The sequence below is a fragment of the Ipomoea nil genome, unplaced genomic scaffold (genome assembly GCF_001879475.1).
Source record: "Ipomoea nil cultivar Tokyo-kokei standard unplaced genomic scaffold, Asagao_1.1 scaffold3104, whole genome shotgun sequence".
Classification (NCBI taxonomy): Eukaryota; Viridiplantae; Streptophyta; class Magnoliopsida; order Solanales; family Convolvulaceae; genus Ipomoea; species Ipomoea nil.
In genome coordinates this window covers 86,451-113,881 of record NW_017619532.1, presented here as the reverse complement: position 1 = coordinate 113,881, position 27,431 = coordinate 86,451, and the positions used below count along the sequence as shown (strand labels likewise).

Here is a 27,431-nt window from a genome sequence, read left to right as displayed (position 1 = left end):
ATATAGCTGTCCTACATTGGTCAGCAATGATCCCAAGGTAAGAGTAGTTAGCCGTGGGACTTGAGTGTAGAGTATTCCGTAATTCCAAGCAATCTGTTAAAACATCCACTTCCATGATATCTCGATCTTTGAGCCAAGATAGCGCCTCCTTGCATGCTAGTGCCTCGGCCATAATAGCCGAGAAAGCCCCCGAGAGCTTTCCATTTGCTGTCGTAACAAATGCACCGTGGTGAGAGAGGAGTACCACTCCATAAGCAGGATATCCTCCCTACTACAGATAATTTGATTATGAGGCGGGTGGAGGTTGAACCGGTTTGCCCAATGTGTAGAATGGTGCAGGAAAACGCCCGTCATATTTTAATATAAATATATTATTTATATATTTAATATACATTATTTAATAATATGGTCAGAGTATAGTTCACATAATAATGATTGCTTTAAGTAACCTAACGTCATGATTGAATATGCATGCGGTCATTATATTGTCGGGGACAAATAGCCGCAGCCGCCATGAATAAACAACGAAGCAATTGTCGTGGTGACGGAAGCAGAGAGCTAATCAAAATAAAACTCCGTATCTATATATAAATTACAGAGAAATTAAAGCGGCCGGCGTCGGGATTTAAAAAATAGAATGGGCTCACCAGAGTGCAACATTCATCGTAAAAAGACGGAAGAGCCGCCATGGATGAGGTTGGAATAAGCTACAGCGCAGCAGCCGTTGACTTTGATTCTCATATACTAACCTCCATCATATCACTTCTTTCCATGTATAAATACTTGGTGTTAGCTAGCCGTAACACCTCAAACCATCTGGGAATTTGAACGTAACAGTCACAGAACACCAAATTAAAAAATGGCAACTCAACCGGTGATCAAAGTCGTCGCCCTCTGCGGTTCCCTCCGCAAAGCTTCTTACAATCGCGGTCTCATCCGCGCCGGTAACGCTCTCATCTCATCTTCCCCTGCCATTAATCATTGATGAATTAGTATATCTACTCCATTAAGCAATCTCTGATTATATATATGTATATAGCGATGGAGATTTGCAAGGAATCAATCAACGGGATGGAGATAGAGTACGTGGATGTATCGCCCTTACCGATGCTGAACACCGATCTCGAGGGAGACGACGGGACATTTCCACCGGAGGTGGAGGAATTCCGCCGGAAGATTCTCGGAGCCGATAGCGCACTCTTCGCTTCTCCGGAAAACAACTTCTCCGTCGCTGGTACGTTCTAAAAGATCAAATTAACGGCGAATTGAAACTTGAAATTAAACCTAACACTAAATATACCACAATTATGTACTTACTGTTGTTTTACTTTGTATCAGCACCTTTGAAAAATGCGATTGATTGGGCGTCTCGGCCGCCGAATGTGTGGGGTGACAAGACGGCGGCAGTCGTGAGCGCCGGAGGATTCCTAGGGGGAGGAGTAGGGCAGACCCACCTACGGCAAATCGGAGTTTTCCTGGACCTCCATTTCATCAACAAACCTGAGTTTTTCCTGCAGGCATTCGAGCCTCCTGCAAAGTTCGATGCCGACAGTAACTTGATCCATGAGGCCACCAAGGAGAGGCTGAAGAATACCCTTTTATCCTTGCAGAAATTCACACTGCGCCATCTAAGCAAGACTGAATAATTTGAATGAGTATAAGAAACGAAATTCAGCTCTCTTATTCCCCTTTTTTTTGAGTGTGAAATAAAAGGACTTAACAGTCTGGGTTTGTGTTAGAGTGCGTTTAGAAATCAAGAAAATATTTTCTAGACATAAAATATTTGTATTTTCTATGTGGTTGCATTTTAAAAAATTGTCATAATGTTTATAGTTCATTTTTTGAAAAATGAATAAAATTATATAATTAAACATTTTAATTATTATTAGTCATCATATCTTCCTACAACCATCCAACCAGGGACGGAGGTAAGTGTATGTTTAGGGGGGCCTTGGCTCCCCTCCCCCACCCCAAAATTTTTTAATATTATATATGTATTAAATTTTTTTAAAAAAATATTATATAGAATTTTAAAATTTTGTTATTTTTTCAAAATATTTGGCCCCCCTCCACTTAATTAATCTTAGAGGTAAAGTTATAATTTTTTCATCTTCTCAACTTTTTCAGTTCTCTCCTATTTCAAATTATGTATTCCATATATTGTTGACTCACATTCAAATTAAATTTCATTTAACCTACTTACTAGTTTCTCTGCGTAGAACCATGCATATATGCGGCAGATACGTTATAATAAGATAATTTGTCATTAACAAAATCTATGCATATTTTTCAAGTTAATTTTTATTTATAACTACTTGTTTGGTTAATTTTTGTTTCATATTCTATTGTTTATCTTAAATAATTGTTTTGTTTGATTCTAAATCATGGATATCAAGTGCATTTGTTTGATTAATTATGTAAATTTGTGGTTGTGTGATAAATTTTGTATTTAATTTAAAATGCATAATAATGTAACAATTGTGTAGTATATGTATTTGAGAAAACAATTGCTATTATGTTATGTTGTGAAGAGGGTTTTTCAAGAAATAATCAATAGTCTTTTAAAACATGCGTGAATGTTTTCATTCTTTCAACCGTACAATGCAAAGTAATGTGCATTGAAAAGCATATTGCAAAATAATTTAATATATATTTAATTATAAATAATTTATTCTAAACTTTATTGAATTTGTAATGTAATGATTATTTTGAGATATGTTAACGGGATATCAATGTATTTAATTTAGTACTTCAATCGTAGTTCGGCCCCCCGCATTGTTCCGTCCTGGCTCCCTCCCTGCATCCAACTCTTCTAGCGTCTTCTCAAACTCTTCTTCTTCTTCCTGCAAGTATTATTAATCATCATCTTCTTCCTGCAACCATCATTTCGTCCCTAATTATTATTAATCACACCCTAAACCTAATTTGACTCCTGCAAAGGTTGGAGTTTGGCAACTTCTTCTCAATTCCTTGGCAGCAGTTTGTTTTCAGTGGTACATAGCTTCCTGTGCTAGCACCACGCCGCCACTGCCTCCACCGCGCCCAGCCGCCACAGCCTCCACCGCGAATGTGAAACAAAATGACTTAATTATCTGTGTTTGTCTTATTGTCTTTTTTTTTTTTTTTTTTTTTCCTTGTAATATTTAGGGCGTGTTGGGTTGATAGGTTTTGCTCATAGGAATAGGTATGGAAGTGAATGTTATTGTTTGGTTGATAGGTTTTCAGAACATTACTATGAGTTTCGAATACCCATCAATTGAAAAATTCATATATCCAAATAAAATAAGAGTTTCATTCCCTTATTCATTCTCAAGTACTACTATTAGTAATTATTCCCATTCCACCATATTACCAAACATGTTAAATACTTTCACCAAAATTCATTACCATTACTAAGTATTTGATACCCATTTCAATTCCGATTCTCATGTGCGAACCAAACACACCCTTAATTCATATATATATATATATATATATATATATATATATATATATATATATATATATATATATATATATATATATATATATATATATATATATATATATATATATATATATATATATATATATATATATATGCATTTCGATTTTCTTTTGTCAACAAAATACTATGTACCAATAATATAATAGGGTGTTTGGTAAATGATTGATAGCTGACAGTTGATTGGTTTAACTGGTATTTGATAGCTGATTGTATTAACTGGTTTGACCAGTTGATTGTATTAAGTGATTATAAAAAAGTGGACTTTGTATTTCGTTTGAATTGGACTTTGTTGTTTTCATAGAAGTTGTATCTCTTTAAATTATCTTTCCAATTAATACCATTAGAATCACTTGATTTGGAAATTCTTACGATGAGATATGCTTAAAATACCAAGACGTTGCCTGACAGAAAAGGAGATCAGAATGTTGTCACGTTGACACTCACGACGTGTAGTGAGTGTCAGCATGAGCCTTGATCTTCATTCCAAATTACATATTTCTTCATCTCCTTTATTCCTTTGGGTTTCAAGTCATGCCATGATACTTCCAACTCGCTCTTTTTCAATTTCATGACTTCTCCAGACTCCTGGAACATTCCTTTGTGCCAAGATGACTTTAGAACATCCAATTGAGCTCCAAAGCATATGTTAAATCGATCCTTCTTGCTTGAACAACAGAAATTGTACCTCATTGCAAAAATGGAAAAAATGAGGATCCTTTTAAACATAATGTCTACATTCTTTATAGTAGGGCTGGGCATTTTGGTTCGGTTTATCCGAACCGAAGTACCGATCGGTACTCGGTTTAAGGAACTCGATCGGTTCAGTTAAAACCCAAATTGAACCGGAAAATTGATCGGTATTTTTTTTTTTTTAATAATAGATATATAATATAATATAATATACTAAATGTTCAAGGTGAGGTTTGAACCTGGCCTTGACCATCAAATTAAAAAAAAAAAAACTTTACCTACTAAGCTATAAGTACATTTGTGTTAATGTTTACGTTTGTATGGTAATAAAGGGATACATTTTTCATTAAATGTTGTACACTTCAATTATAATGGACAAAATTGTCCCTACTACATTATTGTTAGACAAAAATACCCTTACACCGTTACTATTTAATTCTAACTTTCAGAACTCTATCATTATTATCATACACCTATATCTATAATATTTTTTTTCCTATTCTTTAATTATCATTTTATTAAAATCATTATATAATTACTTTAATTTTTGATTATATTTTATATAGGCACGCACACGCACCAATATATGTGACCGGGTACTAGATTATTATAGATACTAGTTATCCACCCGTGCGATGCACGTACCAAAAATAAAGTGTGCGTGTATGTATGTATGTATGTGTGTGTGTATATATATATATATATATATATATATATATATATATATATATATATATATATATATATATATATATATAATGTATGTAACAAAAAACAAATAACATACAAAGTTTATATATTATTAAATATCTCTTTATATACAACATTTGACGTTGAAGAAACATATTCTCCATTGTCATTGCAAATAAGTAACTTAAGACCATTTGGATTGCTAACTCTTGACAAAGCTACGTAAAGTTGTCCATGAACAAAAACAGGTTTTTTCAGTAGTAGGCCAACTGTAGAAAGCGTTTGTCCTTGGCTCTTGTTAATTGTCATAGCATACGACAACATTAGGGGGAACTGTCTCCTCTGAAATTTAAACGGTAACTTTGGATCTGATGGGGTCAACGACAATCGTGTAATCAACACCTTCGTTCCTGCATTACCGCCGAATAGAATTTTGGCTTCAACAACGTGGTCTCCTAGTTTAGAAATGACTAACCTTGTGCCATTGCACAAACCAACAGAGTGATCTATATTTCGCAATAACATAACTGGAGACCCAACTTTTAAAGCCAATGAATGGTTTGGCACACCAGAGCACTTTATCCCGTTTAAGAACTCCGGGGTGTGAAGTGCGGCAACTGAATCAGGAGTGATTTCCGTCGGACAAACTGAGTCAGAGCTAAAATATGTTCGGCATTCTGCAACATTCATATTACTCAGATACTCGTTCACTTCATCGACAACTTCAAGAGTCGGTGCTAAAATTGCTCTTCCAATTAGATAATTGCCATCATGTTGATGCTCAGAAAACATAGGGAATGTACTGTCAACAATAACACGAATTGGATCACTATTTGTCTTTAACACATGTTCTTGAGGGATTTCAACTTTTGCATGACCATCATTTGGATCACCAACCTGGCCATCACCTAACGCCGCAATCCAATTAGCAAAAGCAGCAAGGTTTCTCCTTTCTCCAGTAGAGCCCACATTTTGCAACCTCAAATTTTGAGTTAACCTCAATACCTTACAATGACTCCATAAATAAGAAGAATTAATACTTGAGCCAACAATATCTTGCCTGGTACCCTTTGGTATCACCGGTAAGATTTATCTAAAATCACCTCCAAGAACAACTGTTTTCCCTCCAAATGGCAAGTTGGAACTTGATGGATTAGCAAATCTTAATATATCATGCATTGTCCTATCTAACGCTTCGAAGCAATGCTTGTGCATCATAGGTGCCTCATCCCAAATAATTAAGCTACATTTAATTATTAACTCCGCTAGATCACTGCCTTGTGAAATATTGCAAGTGGAATCCTCGTTCACAGCGATTGGTATGGCAAAACGGGAATGTGCAGTCCGACCACCAGGCATGAGTAACGAAGCAATTCCGCTGGATGCAACGTTCAAAACAATTTTACGTTTTGAGCGTAGTGTAGCTGATAAGGTTTTCCACACAAATGTTTTACCTGTAACACCGTACCCATAAACGAAAAACAAACCTCCATTATTGCCTGCGACTGATTCCAACACGGTAGTGTGCACTTGTTTTTGCTCAACAATTAATTTAATTTCTCAACTAATGACAAATGCTCCTGTGCCAATAATGAACAATCGTAATTCAATTCCTCAGCTATCAAACGGTTGGATGCGACAACTGGCACATCGGTTTCAGGAACAGGCATACACGGAAAGTCTTGCAAGCTCTTACCCCACAACGATAACAATTTTTCCAATTCAGTAAGCCCATATCTTTTCTTCTCACATTCAGGCAACACAAATGCTGCACATCATCACCATTTTAAATAAACTGTAAGTACAGTTAAATCCTGTTGAAAACACTTCGTAACTATTATATTGAGTCTAAGTAGTTTAATAAAGACAGTAGAACTGTACCTGGATCATTCAACAGTGTACGTTGATTGTATTCTGCGTCGTCACAAAGTTCTGCCCAAACAATTTCCCAAACTTTTTCCGGCTGACAAATTGAGTTAGAAGTAAGTAGAGTAACAAACAGTCTACGAACAGCAGCAGCAGTTGCCCAATAGCTAGCTTCAAGTATTGCATCAACATACTCCTTCTCATCAGAAATCAATCCCTGAGCATAACATGCATCTCGAAAGCAAGAGTACTAAACACCATCTACCGTGCGAATATCTTGAAAAGATGTCGGTCCACGAACTAAATTTAACAAACACCTTAGATAGTAAATTTCATCAGTACCTGGCGGCACATAGAACATGCGACCTATTTCAAATCGACGCCTTGGTTGCCATTCACGAATGTTTTTTTTCCACACAAAGCTATTAGGCACCTGCTTGTATGTTAACTCTCGAGCACACGGATACCGTTTATTTGCTTCAAACCACGCGAGGAACATGCTGTGCCTAACTGTCTAGCGTTCAAGCACCGATTCCACAGAAACATCATCGTCGAAAACAATGTTTTGTTCATTCGGCAAATGAAAGCTCAATCGTTCAACGGCCGGATTTCGGAATTGGATGTCATAACTAAAAAGACGCCACACAGCTTCACAAGGAGAGATGTATCTACAATCATAATACATACTAATCTCATCTATAACCTCACTACTATCTTCAGTTTCAGTACTCTTATAAAATTGGGCAGTAACTCGATCATTACCCTTATTCACATATTTGAACAAATACTTAATAGAGCGAGACTGGTTACACCACTCAACATTAATGTGTGCTCTATACTTCATTAACAAATATCTATTGTGCGGCACCACGTATCTATTATCCAATTCAATACCACTTTTGACAACTGTATTCCCATTATCACTACGCTTGTAAACAGGATACCCATTGAAGTCAAGATCAGTGGCCTCAGAGAATTTCTTGGGAAAATGTTTTGAGCAACGACCGTTGACCATACAAGGTGATTTCTTGTTTTCCACGCCACATGGCCCATGAATCATGAAATCACCAGCAGCCTTATAATATTCAGGGTCGGTGTTTTTTTGGGGGATCTCTGCAGTTACCAAAGAATCAACATTAGCTGCAAATTGTTGTGAATCAGTACGCTCAAGGAAGAGCAAGATGTGTGCATGTGGTAATCCTCGCTTCTGGAACTCGATAGTATAAATCACTGCAACAAAACAATGAATATCAACATATAGAGAAATTTTGCCAATAATCTATAATTAATAAATGAAGAAGAATTACACATACCAGCTATAATTTTTCCAAAAATAGAACCACTTCTTATCTCCCCAACCAGAGTATCCAATTTCATTTTAAATACACGACATAATACATCAGGACGATCTTCAGGTCTCAAGTTCCGCCCTTCCAACAGTCGTTGTATTTCTGGCCATTTTGGATTACATGTAAAGGTGATAAATAAATTTGGATAACCAATCCAACCACATATTGCCATAGCATCTTAGTAATTCTAAACCATATATCGAGCACCACCTGTGAAGCTAGAAGGCAATACAATACGCCTGCCATGAGTCCCGGGCTGAACTTCTCCACGCGTCAAAGCATAAAAAAGCCCTTTATATGATCCACACCGTATACTTTTCTGATGTGTACGAATGTAAAGTAGTCGAGCAGATTCAACCCTAGTGTAGCCATCAACTAAAAATTGTTGAAATAATCTTTTAGCAAATAAAAATGTTGAAATTTCATTCAACTGCTCATGAATACGAAATGAAAGATATTCGCGGAGAGAAACACTACGTCGTGCTCCTTTATCAATATGTCTTTCAACATTGAAAGGGATATCCTTTCTATAACCATCTTCACCATACGGGAACAAAATTGGATACTGAAGTGGGAGGTATGCTGGATTAAGTTCAGTAATTCTCTTAAGCACACCTGATTTTGTTTCTATCAATATATCTCTTTCACCCAACATTGGATCTAAATTACCAACAACAATAGCAGCAACCTCTGACACCGTCGGTAGATTATATGTTTTGCCATCCTGAGTGCGTTTCCCAATTAATTTCATTTTGACGTCGACTCTGGGATTTTTCTGTATTTCATGTCTAGCCATTCGAAATGATCTAACCAAAACATTGTTCTCATCTAATGCTAATTAAAGATCAGAAACAATATCTTCATGTAATTCTTTGACCTCACCGCCGCCGCTACAACCAAAATAATTTAACACAAATCAGTTATATATATATATATATATATATATATATATATATATATATATATATATATATATATATAATATTGCAAGTTTCTAAATCTCTTACTGCATGAATGTGTAGATATCTATGTTTGTGCATAACCACACATGCGAATTACAACTAAGTATACCAATTACATACCAAAAAAGAGCATACCTAACAGCATTAAGCCGATTGAAAATCTCATTTTCTGGGTCATGGATGTAAAGTTGTGCAAACTTCGGTTTATTACCATCAACCGGTAATAAACTGCCCAACAAATGAAAATTATGACCATTTAATCTTAACACTGGAGGAGCTCCACCTGTATTAATATCTTTGTGAACACGACCTCCCATTGATGTGAAACTAAACATGTTATTGTACGACCGTATATGTTGCAAAAAATGTTTGCTTTGTGGAGTTTGGTCGAAAAATAAATTGAAAATTATTTTCGGTGGAATATTCAATCTTGGTAACTTAATCTTACCATTACTACAACAAACTGAATATCTTGCAGCACCATTGACTTTCACATCCTTCAATTTCTCATCCGTCCAAAAGAACGCTTTACAATGTTGGCATTTAAAAACTGGATCACCTATATCATAATATAGCACTACAATACAATAGTAAATGTTGTTAGCACATCAACAAACATTTTCCCTAAAAATAAAAAAATAAATATAAATATAATGACTTAAAAATAAATATAATGACTTAAAAATTCAAATTATTCTTTAGTACTACAAAATCTAACCTTTATTGTCAACACCCAAACATCGAACACTTGAAAAAACCACATTACATTTCTTTTTGTCATCTACAAAGATTTAAAATAAGCATTAATATATACACATAAAATAATTAAATAAACTACACAATAAATTACAATTACACTAAAAGAAATGAACAAATACCAATTATCGGTTGACTTGTTTCGCCATTCTCAACTGTAAAATTACAATTATTAGTATTTGAGCTTTGTAACACATCGGCCATAATGTTCGACTGAACTTCAACTGGGTTACAAATTGCACTTCCTGCATCTATATACCCATACATATGAACTCCCATTAATTAGTCATTCAAAGTGTAGGATTTAAATACGAAATGGATAATATTATATACAATAATATATAAGACAATAATACTGTGTGTATGTTAAAAAATTAAATTTATTTACGTACAAAATTACATATCAAATTGCCGATAAAATCTTTTTTTTTTTCTTGACGAAAAAATACGTAACAATTTAAAACTACAAACCTAAAGAAAAAACAAATATTTATGATAAACAATAGTAATACTAATATTTACAACTTAAAACGTAAATAATAAATAAAATTATTCTATTTACTTACAAAGTAAAATACATTTGAATTATAGTTACCATTATTATTAACAGCAACAATTCTAGAAAACACACGCTTAAAAACTCCAGGAAATAATTGTCGCTGCAAATTTGATTGATGCACACCACGATCTTTACAACGAACGTCAAAACCCGCTTGGTCATCACAATTTTCTAAATCAATTAAAAATTATACCGTACTGTAGATTCATAATTTCTATATTGTAGATTCATAATTTCTACAGCATAAAAATTATGGATCTACAGCATAAAAATTATGGAGATCCATAATTTCTATGTTGTAAATCCATAATAATTATGGATCTACAGCTTAGAAATTATGGATCTATCCCATGTTCACCATGCGCTTGGTAAACACGTTTCCACATCATAATTTGCCCAATTAAACATAAATAACATTTCATTACTAATTATGTAATTAACTAACATACTTAAAATGAAATTATTAATTCCTAAACATTTTATAAAAAAAAAAGAAGAAAAAAAAGAAGAAAAATTAACAACCATATATATATATATATATATAATAAAATAAAAAATGAAGAGATGAAGACGAAAGATCTAATCTGAGCCCTCTTCATTTCTCACTTGTCTCGTCTTCATCTAGCCTTCTTCATTTCATGATTTCTTTGATGCTATCTATCTCTCTCTCTTACAACCTAGAACAGATGAGGAAAAAGGGTGTTGACCCTTATCCTCTGTCTGTTACGGCTTCATCTCGAACATCTTCATTTTCGGAGATTACCGATGCTATCTCTCTCTCTCTCTCTCACACACACACACACAACCTTGAACGGCAACTATCAATTTTTCTTCATTTAGGTGGGAATCGTACTAAACAGAAGCTAAGTTCATAATTACAGATACGTTTTCTCTTAATTTCTTGCTGTTATTTAGTTTGTTTTTTTTTTTTAAATGTCTAACTGTGTTTATCATCTCCAAATATATATGAGATCTGTTTCAAATTAGTTCTTATTTCTCGAATTAACAGTATTTGTTTGATTCAGAGTGCATGCAGTGAAATTTTTAGTCTGTGCTACTTTTATTTTCATAGATTGAAGACTTATTTAGGTTTTTTTTTTTTTTTTTTTTTTTTTTTTTTTTTTTTTTTTTTCAATTTTCTACACCTTGTATTCCCGATCCTGAAATGATACTATATGCCTAATTATATATTTATTTGTTTGTTAAATTAGATCCAGATTTTGGTTATAATAGAGGATTATTGTTATTTTCTGGACGAAATATAATTCCCTACACTGTTTATGGAGAAACCCCTAACTCAATGTTTGTTTAAGGCCTAATTTTAGGGTTTCCCTAAACTAAATCATACAATACTGATAATTTTTAGAAAGTTTATACTTATACTATATTCACTATCAGATTCGATGTATTTTTGTAAAGCTATAGAGACTATACCTAATTTTTGTTTAACTATTCTTCTTTACTTACATTGAACTTGTAATTTGGTAACTATATCTATTTTGAAAACACATTTTAGAGGACACCAAATCTGTACATTACAACCTAATGAAAGCAATATCAAAAATGGAAAATCTTGAAAAAAAGATGAAAAATACTTTTTTTTTCTTTTTTTTCTTTTCATTGTTCTGAATGAAACTTCAGTGATATATTGATATTTAATTTTTTATAGTGCATATTACATATATACATGTTACCAACAAAAATGATTGCATTTTAATCATTTTCAAAATCATATTTTTTTTTCTACAATTGACATACCACTTTTAATAAATATTTATTGCAGATTTCACAACATATGTTATGCAAATGAGGACCCATGCAACTGAAATAAGAAGACAACCATTCATGGAATTTGAATGAAGACAAATAGGTATGAAACATTGTACCTTTATTTGAGCCAACATATTTCCTTTTTCCACATATCGTAGTTGATCCCGTCAGTTTCTTCATTCTTACTGCAATTACTAACAATACAATCACATTAATGGCAGATTCTTTCAAAATGAGTGGAGAATAGAGATGTTTCTTTGTTAGACTTAAATGAGTTGTATATATAGATATCAAATTTGAAAGAATTGAAAAGTCACTATCACACATTACTTTTACAAAGTCAAAACTTACAATCAACAATTAATGCTTGATAGTAAGGCTATGTCTATAAATAAAGTAGAAATATTGTATGCATTGGATTTTGTGTAACTTGGATTCTATTCAATTAATGTGATAGCTATTTTTAAAATTTTAAATAAGAAAAAAATTATTTCAAAATCATATCAGATTTGGTTTTCCTTTTCTCCACCATCTGGATGAATGAATATGCTACTTTTGTAAATGGCATATGCCCAGGTTCTTGTCCAAATAAAAGTGGGTTCACCCTAACCCATGCGAAATGCAACATTGAGTTGAGATGTATATATGGAGATGTAGCCTGTAGCTGCATTATATTGCATGGCAAAATTTCCCTTGGCAGGCAGCCATAGAAAGCAGTCTCATTACTTATTGTGTCTCTTCCAAATGCTTAATTGTGCCATCGGCCAAAGGAGATTTGCCTAGCAATTCACATATAATAAACAACAAATTAAAAAAACAACAAAGTTAAATACAAAAAAATAGAACAAACAGGAAATTAATTTAATTATTATATACACAGACATTGTATTTACAAATTATTTGAAGTACTAATCGGGTTGCATGTATCTTTATAATACTAACACAAAAATTTTGAAATTCCTGTGTAGATGGTGCAACATTAAGGCGAACATACAACCAAAAACCAGATAACGATGCAAATGAGTTAGTAAGTTTAAAGTTACTAAAGTTTTAATTCCAACATGCAAAGGTATGGTTCCATTGTATCTTAATCTTTTATTCTTTTGTTCTTTTATATCTAAATTTCGTTCTACATATTGCATTCCTTTGCTCATTACTTGCATTTGTTAAGTTGGGTAAATTTGTTTTTTTTTTTGGGTTACTCAATTTCTGCCAAACTGTTTTCACTGCTCATTGCTTTGATAGACAAGTGTAAAAGTTACCATTAGACATTTTTTTTTAAAAAGTTGTTATCATATTACCCGTTGGTGACTAATAACTTCAAGCATAACTATATGATTGTGTTTTCTCTTTCGAAATATAGTATAACTTACAGCAAACAACAATTGGATACAATTATACATGTTATGGTATTGTAATGTTTACTATGATATTACATTCCAATTGTGGTTAACTGTGATCACCCCTTATTGCTTTGACAGACCATTGCAATTTTATGTGTCCATTTTTTTTCTAAGTTAATATATTATGATTTACTGACTATTATGTGTTTCTGTAGTAGTAATTGTTAAAACAATCCCTTTACAAATTTAGTCCTTTTTTTCTTTTTTCTTTTCGAAGTTCTTAGTATCTGATGATTTGTTGACTAATATGTGTATGTCTTATCTATATCTAATTAAACATAATGTCTATTTGGTTTTTACAGAATATATGGCAATTTAGGTTTTCTTCCCCTAATTTCTTACTATATCATCATTTGTTGAGTAATATCTTTTTATCATCTATAGCAAACTGTAGATCAAACTAATAGGGCAAGGTCTAAGTGTAAAATATCAATATCAATATCATGTGCGGTTTTCAGTATATAACTTATAAGCAAGTCCATCAACCTGAATCTTATGTGTTTTTGCCACTCTTTACATGTTTTTCTATGATATTATCTAATCATGATAGGGGCAAATGATGATAAACATGTTTGATGCCAATTTTTTGGACAAAGTTTTAATGAAAATTATTGAGATTAGGATATTACCTAATATCAAATATTGGTAATCTGTTTTCAGATATTTATTTTTACAACTTTAGCCTTTTTTTCAAGTTGAGCAATTTTTTTTTCTTTGTTTAGATGTTGACAGTATGTGATGAATGGTTGATTAATAAGTGGCTGTCCTACCTATACCTATGTGAAGATAATCCATATTTGCCTAGGAAACATAGAGTTGAAATTAGCATCATATTACATTAAGTAGACTTAGATAACAGCTGCAACTAAGACAAAGCCAGTTTACAAAAACACAAAACATCATCACCCACCTACACCTAGTCACCATACTATTAAGTGAACCTTAACATTACAGTTCAACCAATTCAGCCTTTAAAACACACCAACAAAAATACACATTAGGGTGGATTACCAAAAACATAAAACCTTGTCTTAGTGCAAGCCATTTTCAACCTATTCCCTTTAATGCTACTCCATTTACTTCTCCTTCTTCACAACAGCAACCTTAGGTTTCTTTGAGCTCCCAACAACATCAAAATCCTTCATTAGGCTTGTTAGTGTTTTAATTGTTCAAAAACCCCAACTTATAATTGGCAATATTATTATGGCATACTAAGATAGGATTAGTTCAGTGTCTGTTTTGTTCTACAGAGGACTGATCAACCAGATTCAACAACAGAAGGACTGACACTGAAGATCTGTTTTAGGAAGCTGTTTTCCTAAATACTATACGCGGTTTTACAGAAGTCAGATTTGGAAAGAAGATCAGCGTATCTGCTTTGGAAAGGTATGGACCGAATCCTTAAGATTACATTCTTCAAATATCGTCCTACCATCTACAATCAAAGACATCTATGGAAGGAGTGTTCTTTTGACGGAACTATAAGTATCCTCATTCGAAGAGAATTAGAGTTACGCCTTTGAGAAAGAAGAAGACACTTCACATCAGTTTGATGAGATCAGATCTTTGATTATCATGCCTTTTCTCAATACAACATGTTCATGGTGATTAAGATGACGAACTTGAGAAGAATCACTGCTGTTTAAACGAAAGGACACTGTGATCACACTGTTGTGGGAACAACTGTAAAGAGCGTCATTGAAGTGGACTGCATCAAAGTGGGCTCTCCAAGTGAAGGGATTTCATTGGACTTTTGAATGCATAGCTCTTTATCTTCAACAATCTACTAAACCTGTGTAGACTGGGTATGTACCTTGTGTGGGGCACTTGGGTAAGATTATTGTATATCTACCTTTGTACATCGGATTATGATTTATTGGATTGGACGCCTATGTGATCGTCCCCCAGACGTAGATACACACTGTATCGAACTGGGTAAACATTCTGTGTCGTTGGCTTTGTGGTGTTATCTTTTCTTTAATCTTCACTGTGATTAGTTATTACTGATTGAATTCATCGCTGAATCAGTCAGTCCATTTAGTCAGTTGATTAATCCAGTTAATCTGTTTAAAAAGAGAAAATGCAAAATTACATGTGGTATCAGAGCTTTTAAGTCTACATAGTGACTTGATCCGTACGGGCTGTTGTGTTTAGTTTTGCATTGTTCTCTGTCTTTTGGAAGTGCCTCTGTGTGTGTTTGTTGGCTGGTTGTTTGTATTCAGGATGGATGCAAGTATGAAACCACCGGAACTAGATGGTCACAACTACTCTTTCTGGAAGGCTCGCATGGAGATATATCTCCAAGCACAAGGTACCAGGGTTTACCGTACTGTCCTAACTGGGTGGAGCCGTCCAAATGTTCAGAATGCGGATGGAACCACGGGAGATAAGCCCATGGAGACGTGGACAGACGATGAAATGAATGCCTCTGATCTAAACAACAAAGCTTTGAACTCGATTGTAGGATCTCTGCATGAATCTGTTTTTACTCTTGTCACCGGGGTAAAAGAAGCTAAACGTGTATGGGAAATTCTTGAAACCAGATTTGAAGGAACTAGTGATGTCAAGCAGTCAAAGCTACAAATGGTACTATCAGAATTCGAAGCCCTTAGAATGAATGAAGAGGAAACCATTTCGACCTTTCACAGTCGGGTTCAGAATCTGATGAATAGAGCCTCAATTCTTGGTGAACTTTTCACTGATGAGAGAGTAGTCAAAAAGATTCTTCGATCTTTGCCTAAACGCTTCCGGATGAAAGTAACTGCTATTCAGGAACACACAGGTTGGGAAAAGAAGACTGTCGGAGAACTTATGGGAAGCTTACACACATATGAACTAGAAGTGCTTGCGGATGACGATCTTGCCAGCAACAGAAAAGGAAAGTAAGTGGCTTTTGTGGCTGAGGCTGACCGAGAATCTGACACAGACGACATAGATGATGAAACCTTGGCTCTTCTAACCAAGAATTTCAAGAAAATATTAAAAGGATTCAACAGAAAGAGTCAAGGTCAGCCCACTAGGACACAATACAAAGGCAATAACTCTTCATATCAGAAAGCCGAAACAACTCCCTTTTCACAGAACAATCAATCTCAGACTGGTCGAACAAGACAGAACAGAAACAGTTCCACAGACACAGGGATGTCCCTCAACCGGTCAGTGCAGTGTAGAGAATGTGAAGGGTATGGTCACATACAGGCTGAATGTGCAACATATCTCAAGAGGAAAAAGGCTATGTCAGTAGCTACATTAAGCGATGATGAGGAGGAAACATCCAATGATAAGTCAGATGATAATGTGGGAAACTTTGTAGCCTTCTTTACAGCTACAGACATTCAGTCAGATGGAAACCAATCAGATGAAGAATCTTACATATCAACTGATGATTTTGAAGAGAGACATACTCAACTTGAAATAGAATTTGCTAAACTTGTTGCAAGCTGGGAACAACTAGTGAAAGTCAATAAAAATCTGAATGACGAGCTGAAGCAAAGGGATGAGCTTCTAAAAAAACTGAATACAAACCTTGTCATAAAAGAAGATCTCATCACTCAGATAAGAACCAGAGAAGGAAAACTGATAAAAGAACGGGAGGGTCTGAAGAAAAATATCCAGATGATGGACACCACATCAACCTTAGACAAGATTCTAGACTCTGGCAGAAATCCTAATGATAAAAAAGGTCTAGGATTTGAACGAGGTGAATCTTCGAATAATGCACCTATGTTTGTCAAAGAGGGTATGTTTAAGACCACAGCAGTTCACAGCTTTGACCAAGGACAGTCATCTCGGTCAATGCAAAAAATTGACAAGAGAAGGAGATATAACCAGACTGCAGATACTGACCTTGCCAAAGTAACTCATCACTCTCATTATTCAAGGTTCAAGAATAAGCTTGTCAAAGTTAGACATTACACTCCCATTTGTCACTACTGTCAAACAAAAGGTCATACTCGGCCTGAATGTTATTTTTTCTACAGAGATCAAAGGAAGGAGAAATATCAGAACAAGACTATTACACCGTTTACTAGACAGGTTTGGGTCAGAAAGTCAGAAGTTATTTGCTACCCCACTATAGTTCTGACTGCGTCTACAACTGAAGCTAGATGGTATTTCGACAGTGGCTGTTCCAGACATATGACTGGAAATGTACAGTGTCTGATGGCTGTTCAACCAAGCAGTGGAGCTGTAACATATGGAGATGGACAAAAAGGGAAAATAGTTGGGAAAGGTACCCTGAATGTACCAGGTTTGCCTCAATTAGAAGAAGTTCTGTTAGTCAGTGGGTAGAAAGCTAATCTGATTAGCATCAGTCAGTTGTGTGATCAAAATTGGAATGTGTGCTTCGATCGTAACTGTTGCAGAGTTAGTGACAAAGAAAATCAACTTGTTATGGAAGGAACCCGGTCCTCAGACAATTGTTATGTTTTGGCAAATGAAACTGCATATCACCTATCCAAATATGATGAATCAAAACTCTGGCATAGACGACTGGGTCACTAAACTTCAGAGATATGGATAAACTGATAAAACTGGAAGCTGTGAAAGGTGTACCTAAGATCAGAATATATCTGGAAAAAGTTTGTGGTGCATGTGCCATTGGGAAACAAATCAGAACTCCGCACAAAGCAGTAAGAGGTATCACCACTGAGAAGTGTCTAGATCTTGTTCACATAGACCTCATGGGGCCAACACAGACTGAAAGCATTGGGGGAAAGAAATACATATTTGTGTGTGTAGATGATTTCTCTCGATACAGCTGAGTATACTTTCTAAGAGAAAAATCAGAAGCATTCAAGGCTTTTAAAACTTTGTGCATAAGGATTCAAAAGGAAAAGAATGAGTCTATAATAAAAGTTCAGAGACTGAGAAGTGATCATGGAAAAGAATTTGAGAATTCACTATACTCAGATTTCTGCTCCGAGAATGGTATATCACATGAGTTCTCAGCTCCTAGAACTGCTCAACAGAATGGTGTAGTGGAAAGAAAGAATCGAACTTTACAAGAAATGGCTAGAGTTATGCTACATGCCTCTCATCTGCTGCAGCGCTTCTGGGCTGAAGCAGTACACACAGCCTGTCATACTGTAAATAGGGTCTATCTTAGACCAGGAACGACCAAAACACCATATGAGATCTGGAAGGGAAAGAAGCCAAACCTGAAGTATTTTCATGTGTTCGGGACAAAGTGTTATGTGCTGGCTGATAGAGAACAAAGATGGAAGTTTGAACCTAAGAGTGATGAGAACATCTTCCTTGGATACTCTCCAAACAGTCGTGCCTACAGAGTCTACAACAAGAGAACTCAATCTATGATGGAATCAGTAAATGTGGTTATAGATGATAGTCCAGAAGAATCAGTAGACACAGAAGTGACAGATTCAGTGACAAAGCTTCCTCTCAGTGAATCAAATACCACTGATAGCAACAGTCAGCCCAAATCACAAGAATCCTCAAATGAAGATCAAGAAAATTCGGAACAGGAGACAAATCTCATAAATGATACGGGTAAAGACAAACCCACTAGAACTCAGAAAAATCATCCTTCAGACAACATCATTGGAGATCCAACAGATGGGATGAAGACCAGGAGCAGAATAAGAAATAATCTGATAGAAATATCTGGGTCTGCTTGCTATACCTCAAAGATAGAACCCAGGAATGTTAAAGAAGCTTTACAGGATGATCTGTGGATCAAGGCAATGCAGGAGGAGCTACATCAGTTTGAGCGAAATCATGTCTGGGATTTAGTTTCAAGACCTGATGGTGTTAACATAATTGGAACAAAATGGATCTTTAAAAATAAAACTGATGAAGCTGGAAATATAGCAAGGAACAAAGCTCGGTTAGTGGCCCAAGGGTACACTCAGATTGAAGGGATTGACTATGATGAGACATTTGCTCCTGTAGCTAGACTCGAGTCAATCAGGATTCTGTTGGCTGTCGCATGTATTTTGGGATTCACACTGTTTCAGATGGATGTTAAGACAGCATTCCTGAATGGCTATCTGCACGAAGATATCTATGTGGCTCAACCTAAAGGTTTCGAAGATCCAAACCATCCATCATATGTCTACAAGCTTCGAAAAGCTCTCTATGGTCTCAAACAAGCCCCATGGGCATGGTATGAGCGACTGACACAGTATCTGCTTCAGCATGGGTACAAACGGGGAAGTGTCGACAAAACCTTGTTTGTAAAGACTACTGGAAGTCATGTAACCATTGCCCAAATCTATGTTGACGACATTGTATTTGGATCAACCTTACAGAGATACACTGACGAGTTAGTAAAATTCATGAAGGAAGAATTTGAAATGTCCATGGTTGGTCAACTGACATACTTTCTAGGACTACAGGTCAAGCAAAGCTTTGAAGGATACTTTATCTCACAAGAAAAGTATGCCAAGAATCTAGTCAAGAAGTTTGATCTTGAATCATGTAAACTATCCAGGACACCAATATCTACCTCCACAAAAGCATCAAAAGATGAAACCGGTGTATCAGTGGATAACACAGTCTATCGAAGCCTGATAGGCAGTCTGTTATATCTAACCGCCAGTCGACCAGACATAATGTTCAGTGTTGGAATATGTGCAAGGTATCAATCATATCCAAAGGAATCACACCTGATAGCTGCAAAACGCATTCTGAAATCTGTAAAGGGAACGATGCAGTATGGACTCTGGTACTCCAAGGACAGTGAACCGAGTCTTGTCGCGTACTGTGATGCTGATTGGGCAGGAAACATTGATGATCGAAAAAGTACATCTGGAGGATGTTTCTTTATTGGTAAGAACTTGATATCGTGGTTAAGTAAGAAACAGAACTCAATTTCATTAAGCACTGCAGAGGCAGAATACATAGCTGCTGGTGGATGTTGTACTCAGTTGGTATGGATGAAACAGATGTTGCTGGATTATGGTCTTACTCAAGGGATTATGACACTCTATTGTCACAAAGTCAGTGCTATTAATATTTCAAAGAATCCAGTTCAACATTCCAGAACGAAGCATATTGATATCAGGCATCATTACATCAGAGACCTGGTTGAATCCAAGGAGATTGAATTGGAATATATTCAAACTGACAAACAACTGGCGGATATTCTGGCTAAGCCTCTAGATGCAAATCGTTTTGAAATTCTCAGGTCTGCTCTGGGAATTTGCAGAATTGACTAATAAAGCAGTTGGTCAGTCAGAGAGGAGTGGAGGTTTCCGTATACGGGTCAGAATTATGATTTGTCTTCCTTTTTAAGACTCCTCTCTATTATGTTAAGTGGATTCTATAACCTAATATATCTTAAAGATATCTTAAAGATTCTAATCTTTTTTGAAATTCAAATTTCCTTGGGTTCCGTTTCCTTCCTGAAAAGAAGCTGTACCGTTGGGTCAAATCAATCGCGTCTGCATTCTATTTGACTAGCCACATTAATTAGGGTTCATCACCCTTAAGTCTATTTCTTATCGGGCCAAGACGAAAAATATCTACGAGTACATCAGCACTCAGTCTTCCTCTCTCTCTTCATCCTTGCCTCCCTTGATTTGTTCTTCTCCTCTCACAAAAATCTCCAATGGCGGATCCAGTAAGAAATATCATCATCAAACTCGGAAGTAAGACACATTCTCCAGAAGTGGATTTTAAGCATATCTAGACGCTATTACAGTTTGCCATGAAGAAGAAACTCAAGCTTGATCCTCTGCTTCGTGATGAGATATTGGTGACTGTTATGACAAACTACCCAGAGTTTTATGCTGATTGGTCTGAAGAAGATGCAACTGAACTGCTGATGATGGTTTCTGAAGCCAGTGATGAGGTTTCTCCAATATCTATTCCAGAACCCTCGGATGGAAATCGGGCCGGGGCATTTCTTCGACATTTTGCACGAGTCCTAGAATCTGCTAAGGTCTCTCGACGGCAAGCAGAGTCGCAGCCCCTGTATCTCGAAGCTGCTGAAAAAGAGACAAGACACAAACTTGAGATCCTTCGAAACAGGTCAAACAATTCTGATTCTCCTATTGAAATTTCACCGGATAAACCTGATGATTCTGCTACTCCGTCTTGTGTGCCTGTTAATACTGAAAGCTTGTGTACTTTAATCTCTGAGAAACCCCCTGCGAATGCTGATCCTTCATCCCTGTCTTTAAGTGAGTCTGATTGTGTGAAAAATGATGTCTTGCATGTGTCTGATGAAAAAGAAAAATCATCTGATGAGCCCAATAATCTGAGTCTAATTGTATTCTCTGATAATATTGTTCTGCCATCTGCTGAGATTGCTGTTGATCCCAAAGAAATTTGCCCTGCTGATGATCCTTCTGATTTACCTGCTCATGTTGAGTCTGTTGACCTCTCAAGCCCCCATAAGTCTGAGAAAACAGGTGGAATCCCAGTTTACACTGCCACATCGTTAGGTGAAAGTCTGGAGCATGTGCGACATTTTGCTGGACTACCGTCTGCTTCGATTCCTCAACCGTATTGAGTGATTCACCCATCTGAATCCTCCAGCGAAGATGATAAGATTCTGGCTGAAGTTTATGGGTCTCAAGCACCTCCATTTGACATTCCAACCATTGAGGCCACTGCTCATCCTGACTCCACAAAATTTAAAATACGAGGGGTTACTAATCTGCTTGATGGCTCTTCTGCTCAAGTATCTGACTCCAGTCATTCTGTGACTAATCTTGAGGAAGAATGTTCCTGTAAAAGTTATTGTTGAGACAGGTGATGAAAATACTGACACAGATCAGCCTGATAAGAAAAGGAAGTCTAGTGAAACAGTCAAATCTGAATCTAATCCACCTATCCAACAAGTTTTCAAGACTCTACGCTCTTCTGTTAAGCAAAAGGGTTCTGTTGTTGCTCAACCACATGTTGTCCCCGCATCTTCCACCAGAAAAGTGAAACCTGCTACCCGTGCCAGAAGTCGGAGCATTACACCTGAGGTTCAAGCTGCTGAAAGCTCTAACACATCAATTTACAGACCTCAATTTGTTTCTCCTTCTGCTCAAGCCAAGTAGTCCACAATGGTCCGAAGAGAACTGATTGTTCAAAGATCGGTTGATGAAAACCAGATGAATTCCGTCTGTGATGTTCTGCCCTTGCTGAGAGAAGTGGGTCTTCTGAAGACTGTCACTGCCATCTGTCCTTATTCCAAGCTGCTCACATACGAATTTTACTGTAATCTCAATGAGGAGATGTACAATTTGTCTGGAGAGCATCCACTGCAGATTTTCATTCGAGGGAAATGGTATGTGTTTGGCCCTGACATGATTAACAAATACTATGGCCTGCAAGGAGTCCAAGAGGAGGCTATCACTGACTGGGATGCAGTGGCCAAAACAGTCACAGGTGGACAAGCTGACAGATGGCCTACTGGTGATAAGGATACTCTACCTAGCTCTCAGCTCACCTCAAAATATGTGATTCTTCATCGTCTTGCTCTGCATAACTGGCTCCCTTTGGCACATTTCCACACTGTCGGCAAGCCACTGGCCAGTCTCTTATTCAGAATTGGAACCAAGATGTCCTTTGACCTTGGGTCATGGATCTATTCTCATATTCTCACTCTGATTCACCCGAGAGAACAAAAGGTACGACTGCCCTTTCCTAATTTGATCTTTGGAATTCTTACATCACAGGGCCTTGAGCCTATGACGAGTGAGGTGATCAGTCCGACCCTTCTCTACAGGGTCGACCGGCGTCTGTTGATTGGAGAACATATCTGTGATGTTACACCGGTGACTGCACCCTCCAATCCTGAGACTGATACAGTGGGAGATAACTCGCCGCATGCACGAGATCTTCATCTCTCTATCCAATTGAAGGCAAGAGTCTCTGAGCTTGAGACCGTTCATGGCATAATCGCTAAACAGCTGACAGGGGCTCGTACAGAATTAGCCACTATTCTTCTTCATTTAAGGCTGACTGAGGCCTCGGCTGCTGCTCCTGTGAAGTCTGACAGTGAGACTCCCTCCAACGCTTGACCTGGCTTTGGCTCTCTTTTGGCAAAAAGGGGGAGTATGAACTCAGGGGGAGTTGTTTGTGTTTTTGTGTACCTTCTGGCCCTGGCTGGGCGATTGTTTGTGATGGCACCTCCTTTTGAAGAATGTTTTTTCTTGACTTTGTTTTGATCCAGCATGATATGTATGCTGTGTTTTTATTTCTGCAATGTAATCAAATGTTGGGTGGCTTTATGATAGCCTATCTTAGTTATCTCAGTTCTTATGTCTTTCTATATAGTCGAGTTGTTTTGCCAAATAATAGCCAAAGGGGGAGTTTGTTAGTGTTTTAATTGTTCAAAAACCCCAACTTATAATTGGCAATATTATTATGGCATACTAAGATAGGATTAGTTCAGTGTCTGTTTTGTTCCACAGAGGACTGATCAACCAGATTCAACAACAGAAGGACTGACACTGAAGATCTGTTTTAAGAAGCTGTTTTCCTAAATACTATACGCGGTTTTACAGAAGTCAAATTTGGAAAGAAGATCAGCGTATCTGCTTTGGAAAGGTATGGACCGAATCCTTAAGATTACATTCTTCAAATATCGTCCTACCATCTACAATCAAAGACATCTATGGAAGGAGTGTTCTTTTGACGGAACTATAAGTATCCTCATTCGAAGAGAATTAGAGTTACGCCTTTGAGAAAGAAGAAGACACTTCACATCATTTTGATGAGATCAGATCTTTGATTATCATGCCTCTTCTCAATACAACATGTTCATGGTGATTAAGATGACGAACTTGAGAAGAATCACTGCTGCTTAAACGAAGGACACTGTGATCACACTGTTGTGGGAACAACTGTAAAGAGCGTCATTGAAGTGGACTGCATCAGAGTGGGCTCTCCAAGTGAAGGGATTTCATTGGACTTCTATATGCATAGCTCTCCATCTTCAACAATCCACTAAACCTGTGTAGATTGTGTATGTATCTTGTGTGGGGCACTTGGGTAAGATTATTGTATATCTACCTTTGTACATCGGATTATGATTTAGTGGATTGGACGCCTATGTGATCGTCCCCCAGACGTAGATACACATTGTATCGAACTGGGTAAACATTCTGTGTCGTTGGCTTTGTGGTGTTATCTTTTCTTTAATCTTCACTGTGATTAGTTATTACTGATTGAATTCATCGCTGAATCAGTCAGTCCATTTAGTCAGTTGATTAATCCAGTTAATCTGTTTAAAAAGAGAAAATGCAAAATTACAAGGCTCCTCTTAAGAGGAACAACAACGGCCCCATCATCTTGATCTGCAGGAATTTCATCCAGCCCAACACACTGGTCCTGGTCAAAGTCTTCAGAACCAATTTCCAGTCCTTCACACTCTTCATCATCACTAACAAACACTTGCTAAATGAGAAAAAAAAAAAACTTAAGCATTAGCTACTAAGTGTTTGTCATTTGTTAAAAGCATTCCTTTTTGTAGTTTAGATGATATCTACCTCACAGGCTTGACCAACATCCAAACCACCATCAGCTGACACGACCTCAGATTGGTTGCAAGCTGAGAAACCTGAGCAGTGCTGTGTAAGCGTTGCTTCATCTCTACAAACACGTAGAACAGTGAAAGCAGAGTAATAACTCTCTACTTGATCTTTCTTCATTGCTATCCGAAATAGCATAAACATCCCATGTAAACGTCCTAACTCCGGTGGAATAGAGTTATTACCCTAGGAAAATTTCATATACTGTGTCAAGGTTTAGCCTCACAAATCAGGTAAGAAGATTAAAAAAAAAAAATTGCATACCCCAGGATACTTCTCCTTTAAGTCAGCAGCTGCTATACCAACCAAATCAGCACATTCCCGATCCCATATGGGCATGGGAGCATCCCCAGTTTCATCAGCAACACGAACTATCACTCTATACCTCACAATCCCTTCTTGCCAATAGCTCTTACACCCAGCACAATAGAGTATCCCTCCACTCTCAGACAGCTTTCTCTTGCAAGAATTAGTCTTGCAAGAGATAAAGTACCAATCACATAGACTCTCAACACCAACAATTCGACCAGCTACCCAATACTCCCCCAACTGCCCAACATAACACAATAAAGGTACTGTTAGTTAGTTATTGATACATCCAGCCTTACATAATTAGTTAAATCTGCAGTTTAGGTAACTATATTCCCATAAAAATAGATTATAAGCACTAATGTTAGTTAGTTATGATAAATCCAGCCTTGTATACATAGTTAAACTTACATTGTACGAAACCATATTCCAACAGAAATAGATTATAAGCACTACTGTTAGTTAGTTAGTGATTATTGATAAATCCAGCCTTATATACGTAGTTAAAGTTACAATTTAGGTAACTATATTCCCACAAAATAGATTATAAGCACTACATACTTTAAGTCAAAGTTTAGGTAACTATATTCCCACAGAAATAGATTATAAGCACTACCATTAGTTACTTAGTGATTATTGATAAATCCAGCCTTATATACATAGTTAAAGTTATAGTTTAGGTAACTATATTCTCTATGCAAATAGGTTATAAACAAAAAATCATAACTTACATATTTTTTACTGTATATCTCCTCAATAGAACTGACCAACACTTCCTTGGAAGTACCACTACCATTAGGAAGACCAACACCAAGTCGAGATGAGGAATCAATACACCGGCAATGGAGTTGAGTTACTTGTGAAGCTACTAAAACAACAAACCAACAGAACACTTAATGATTCATTAAGAAGCAACCATTAAATTAGGAAAGATTTCCTAGGTACACTCACTGGATCTTAAATGCAACAAACTCCTTACAGGGGTGAGAGAAAAATAGCCGAGTTGCATCAAAAGAGCTGCATATGCGCACTTCACCATCTACCAAGCATAAGAGATTAAATAAGTAAGTAAACAAATTATGTGTGTAGTAAATACTAAGTTAGACTTACTGTCCATAAACTTAGCACGACATAGTTGGATCAGAAGTATGACGGGGTCAGTAACATCTTGGTTGAAATAAGGAATAAGTTGATCCACATGGTCATCCCAAAGTGTGCACTTAATATGATTTTTACTGCACACATAATTCTAAGAAAGTTAGACAATCAGAATGTAATATATAGCTTACTAAATGTAATAGACAAAGTACAAAATTCAGAAGCAAAACTTACCTCATATCCTCAAGGACAAAGTCTATTAACTTTGTTTTTTTTTTTTTTTTTTTTTTTTTTTTTTTTTTTTTCAGCTATTACCTTCCCCCGTGGAGAATAAATCTCCACAACTCTACCAATGACATCTAAAAACATAGGACTATGTTAAGAACACATGATGTCATATAAGATATTTTTGTAGGTTATAATAATTGTAATTTGAAGATAACAGTTTTGATTATGAATCACTTACCCATTAAAACTTTCTCATCCACATCTTGTTTTGAAAGTATAGCAGGGAAACTCTTGAACCGAAACATCGTTTTCTGGAAATTGATACGCTTATATTGCTTCACCAATGTGTCATACTTAAACTTTATCATATAACGCAAAGTGCTTGTTTTGTATTTGAAAAAGTTTGTGATACATAGGAAATTCCTAATCCCATAAACTTGCCCCTCATTGAATTCATTCTTGTATTTGCTCACAATGTCCTTAGGTATGTGCACATGCATGAACATAACCTATATTTCAAAGAACCAAAACAACATAGTTAGAAGAACCTAGCAACACTTAAAGACAATCTAAATACATACATATATATATATATATATATATATATATATATATATATATATATATATATATATATATATATATATATATATATATATATATATATATATATATATATATATATATAAGAAGGTAATGTAGGAATAACACCTGTTTATCTACGAACACACACTCTTGGCTTCTTATGTTGTTTTCTCCCTTTGTTTCAGTG

The 27,431-nt window shown here is 36.1% G+C and overlaps 2 protein-coding genes and 1 pseudogene across 2 annotated transcripts; 2 read left to right on the top strand and 1 right to left on the bottom strand.

Annotated features, from left to right (window-relative positions):
* Positions 1–604: 604 nt before the first annotated feature.
* On the top strand, positions 605–1,738 carry LOC109166582 (NAD(P)H:quinone oxidoreductase-like). The gene is made up of 3 exons (XM_019315481.1): positions 605–944; positions 1,040–1,234; positions 1,339–1,738. Exons 1-3 carry the CDS (start codon positions 860–862, stop codon positions 1,644–1,646), a joined length of 588 nt encoding a protein of 195 aa, XP_019171026.1. The 5' UTR covers positions 605–859; the 3' UTR covers positions 1,647–1,738.
* Positions 1,739–4,969: 3,231 nt separating this feature from the next.
* On the bottom strand, positions 4,970–8,254 carry LOC109166610 (annotated as a pseudogene).
* Positions 8,255–22,552: 14,298 nt separating this feature from the next.
* Positions 22,553–23,512, top strand: LOC109166609. Its single transcript, XM_019315503.1, has one exon. It carries the CDS (start codon positions 22,553–22,555, stop codon positions 23,510–23,512), a length of 960 nt encoding a protein of 319 aa, XP_019171048.1.
* Positions 23,513–27,431: the final 3,919 nt, after the last annotated feature.

What these genes read in the sequence shown, in the direction of transcription:
- LOC109166582 (XM_019315481.1), top strand. Translation starts at nt 860, where the DNA reads ATGGCAACTCAACCGGTGATCAAAGTCGTCGCCCTCTGCGGTTCCCTC. An exon ending in TCGCGGTCTCATCCGCGCCG is followed by an intron (nt 945 to 1,039) that starts GTAACGCTCTCA and finishes ATATGTATATAG; the next exon opens with CGATGGAGATTTGCAAGGAA. An exon ending in AAACAACTTCTCCGTCGCTG is followed by an intron (nt 1,235 to 1,338) that starts GTACGTTCTAAA and finishes ACTTTGTATCAG; the next exon opens with CACCTTTGAAAAATGCGATT.
- LOC109166609 (XM_019315503.1), top strand. Translation starts at nt 22,553, where the DNA reads ATGGTCCGAAGAGAACTGATTGTTCAAAGATCGGTTGATGAAAACCAG.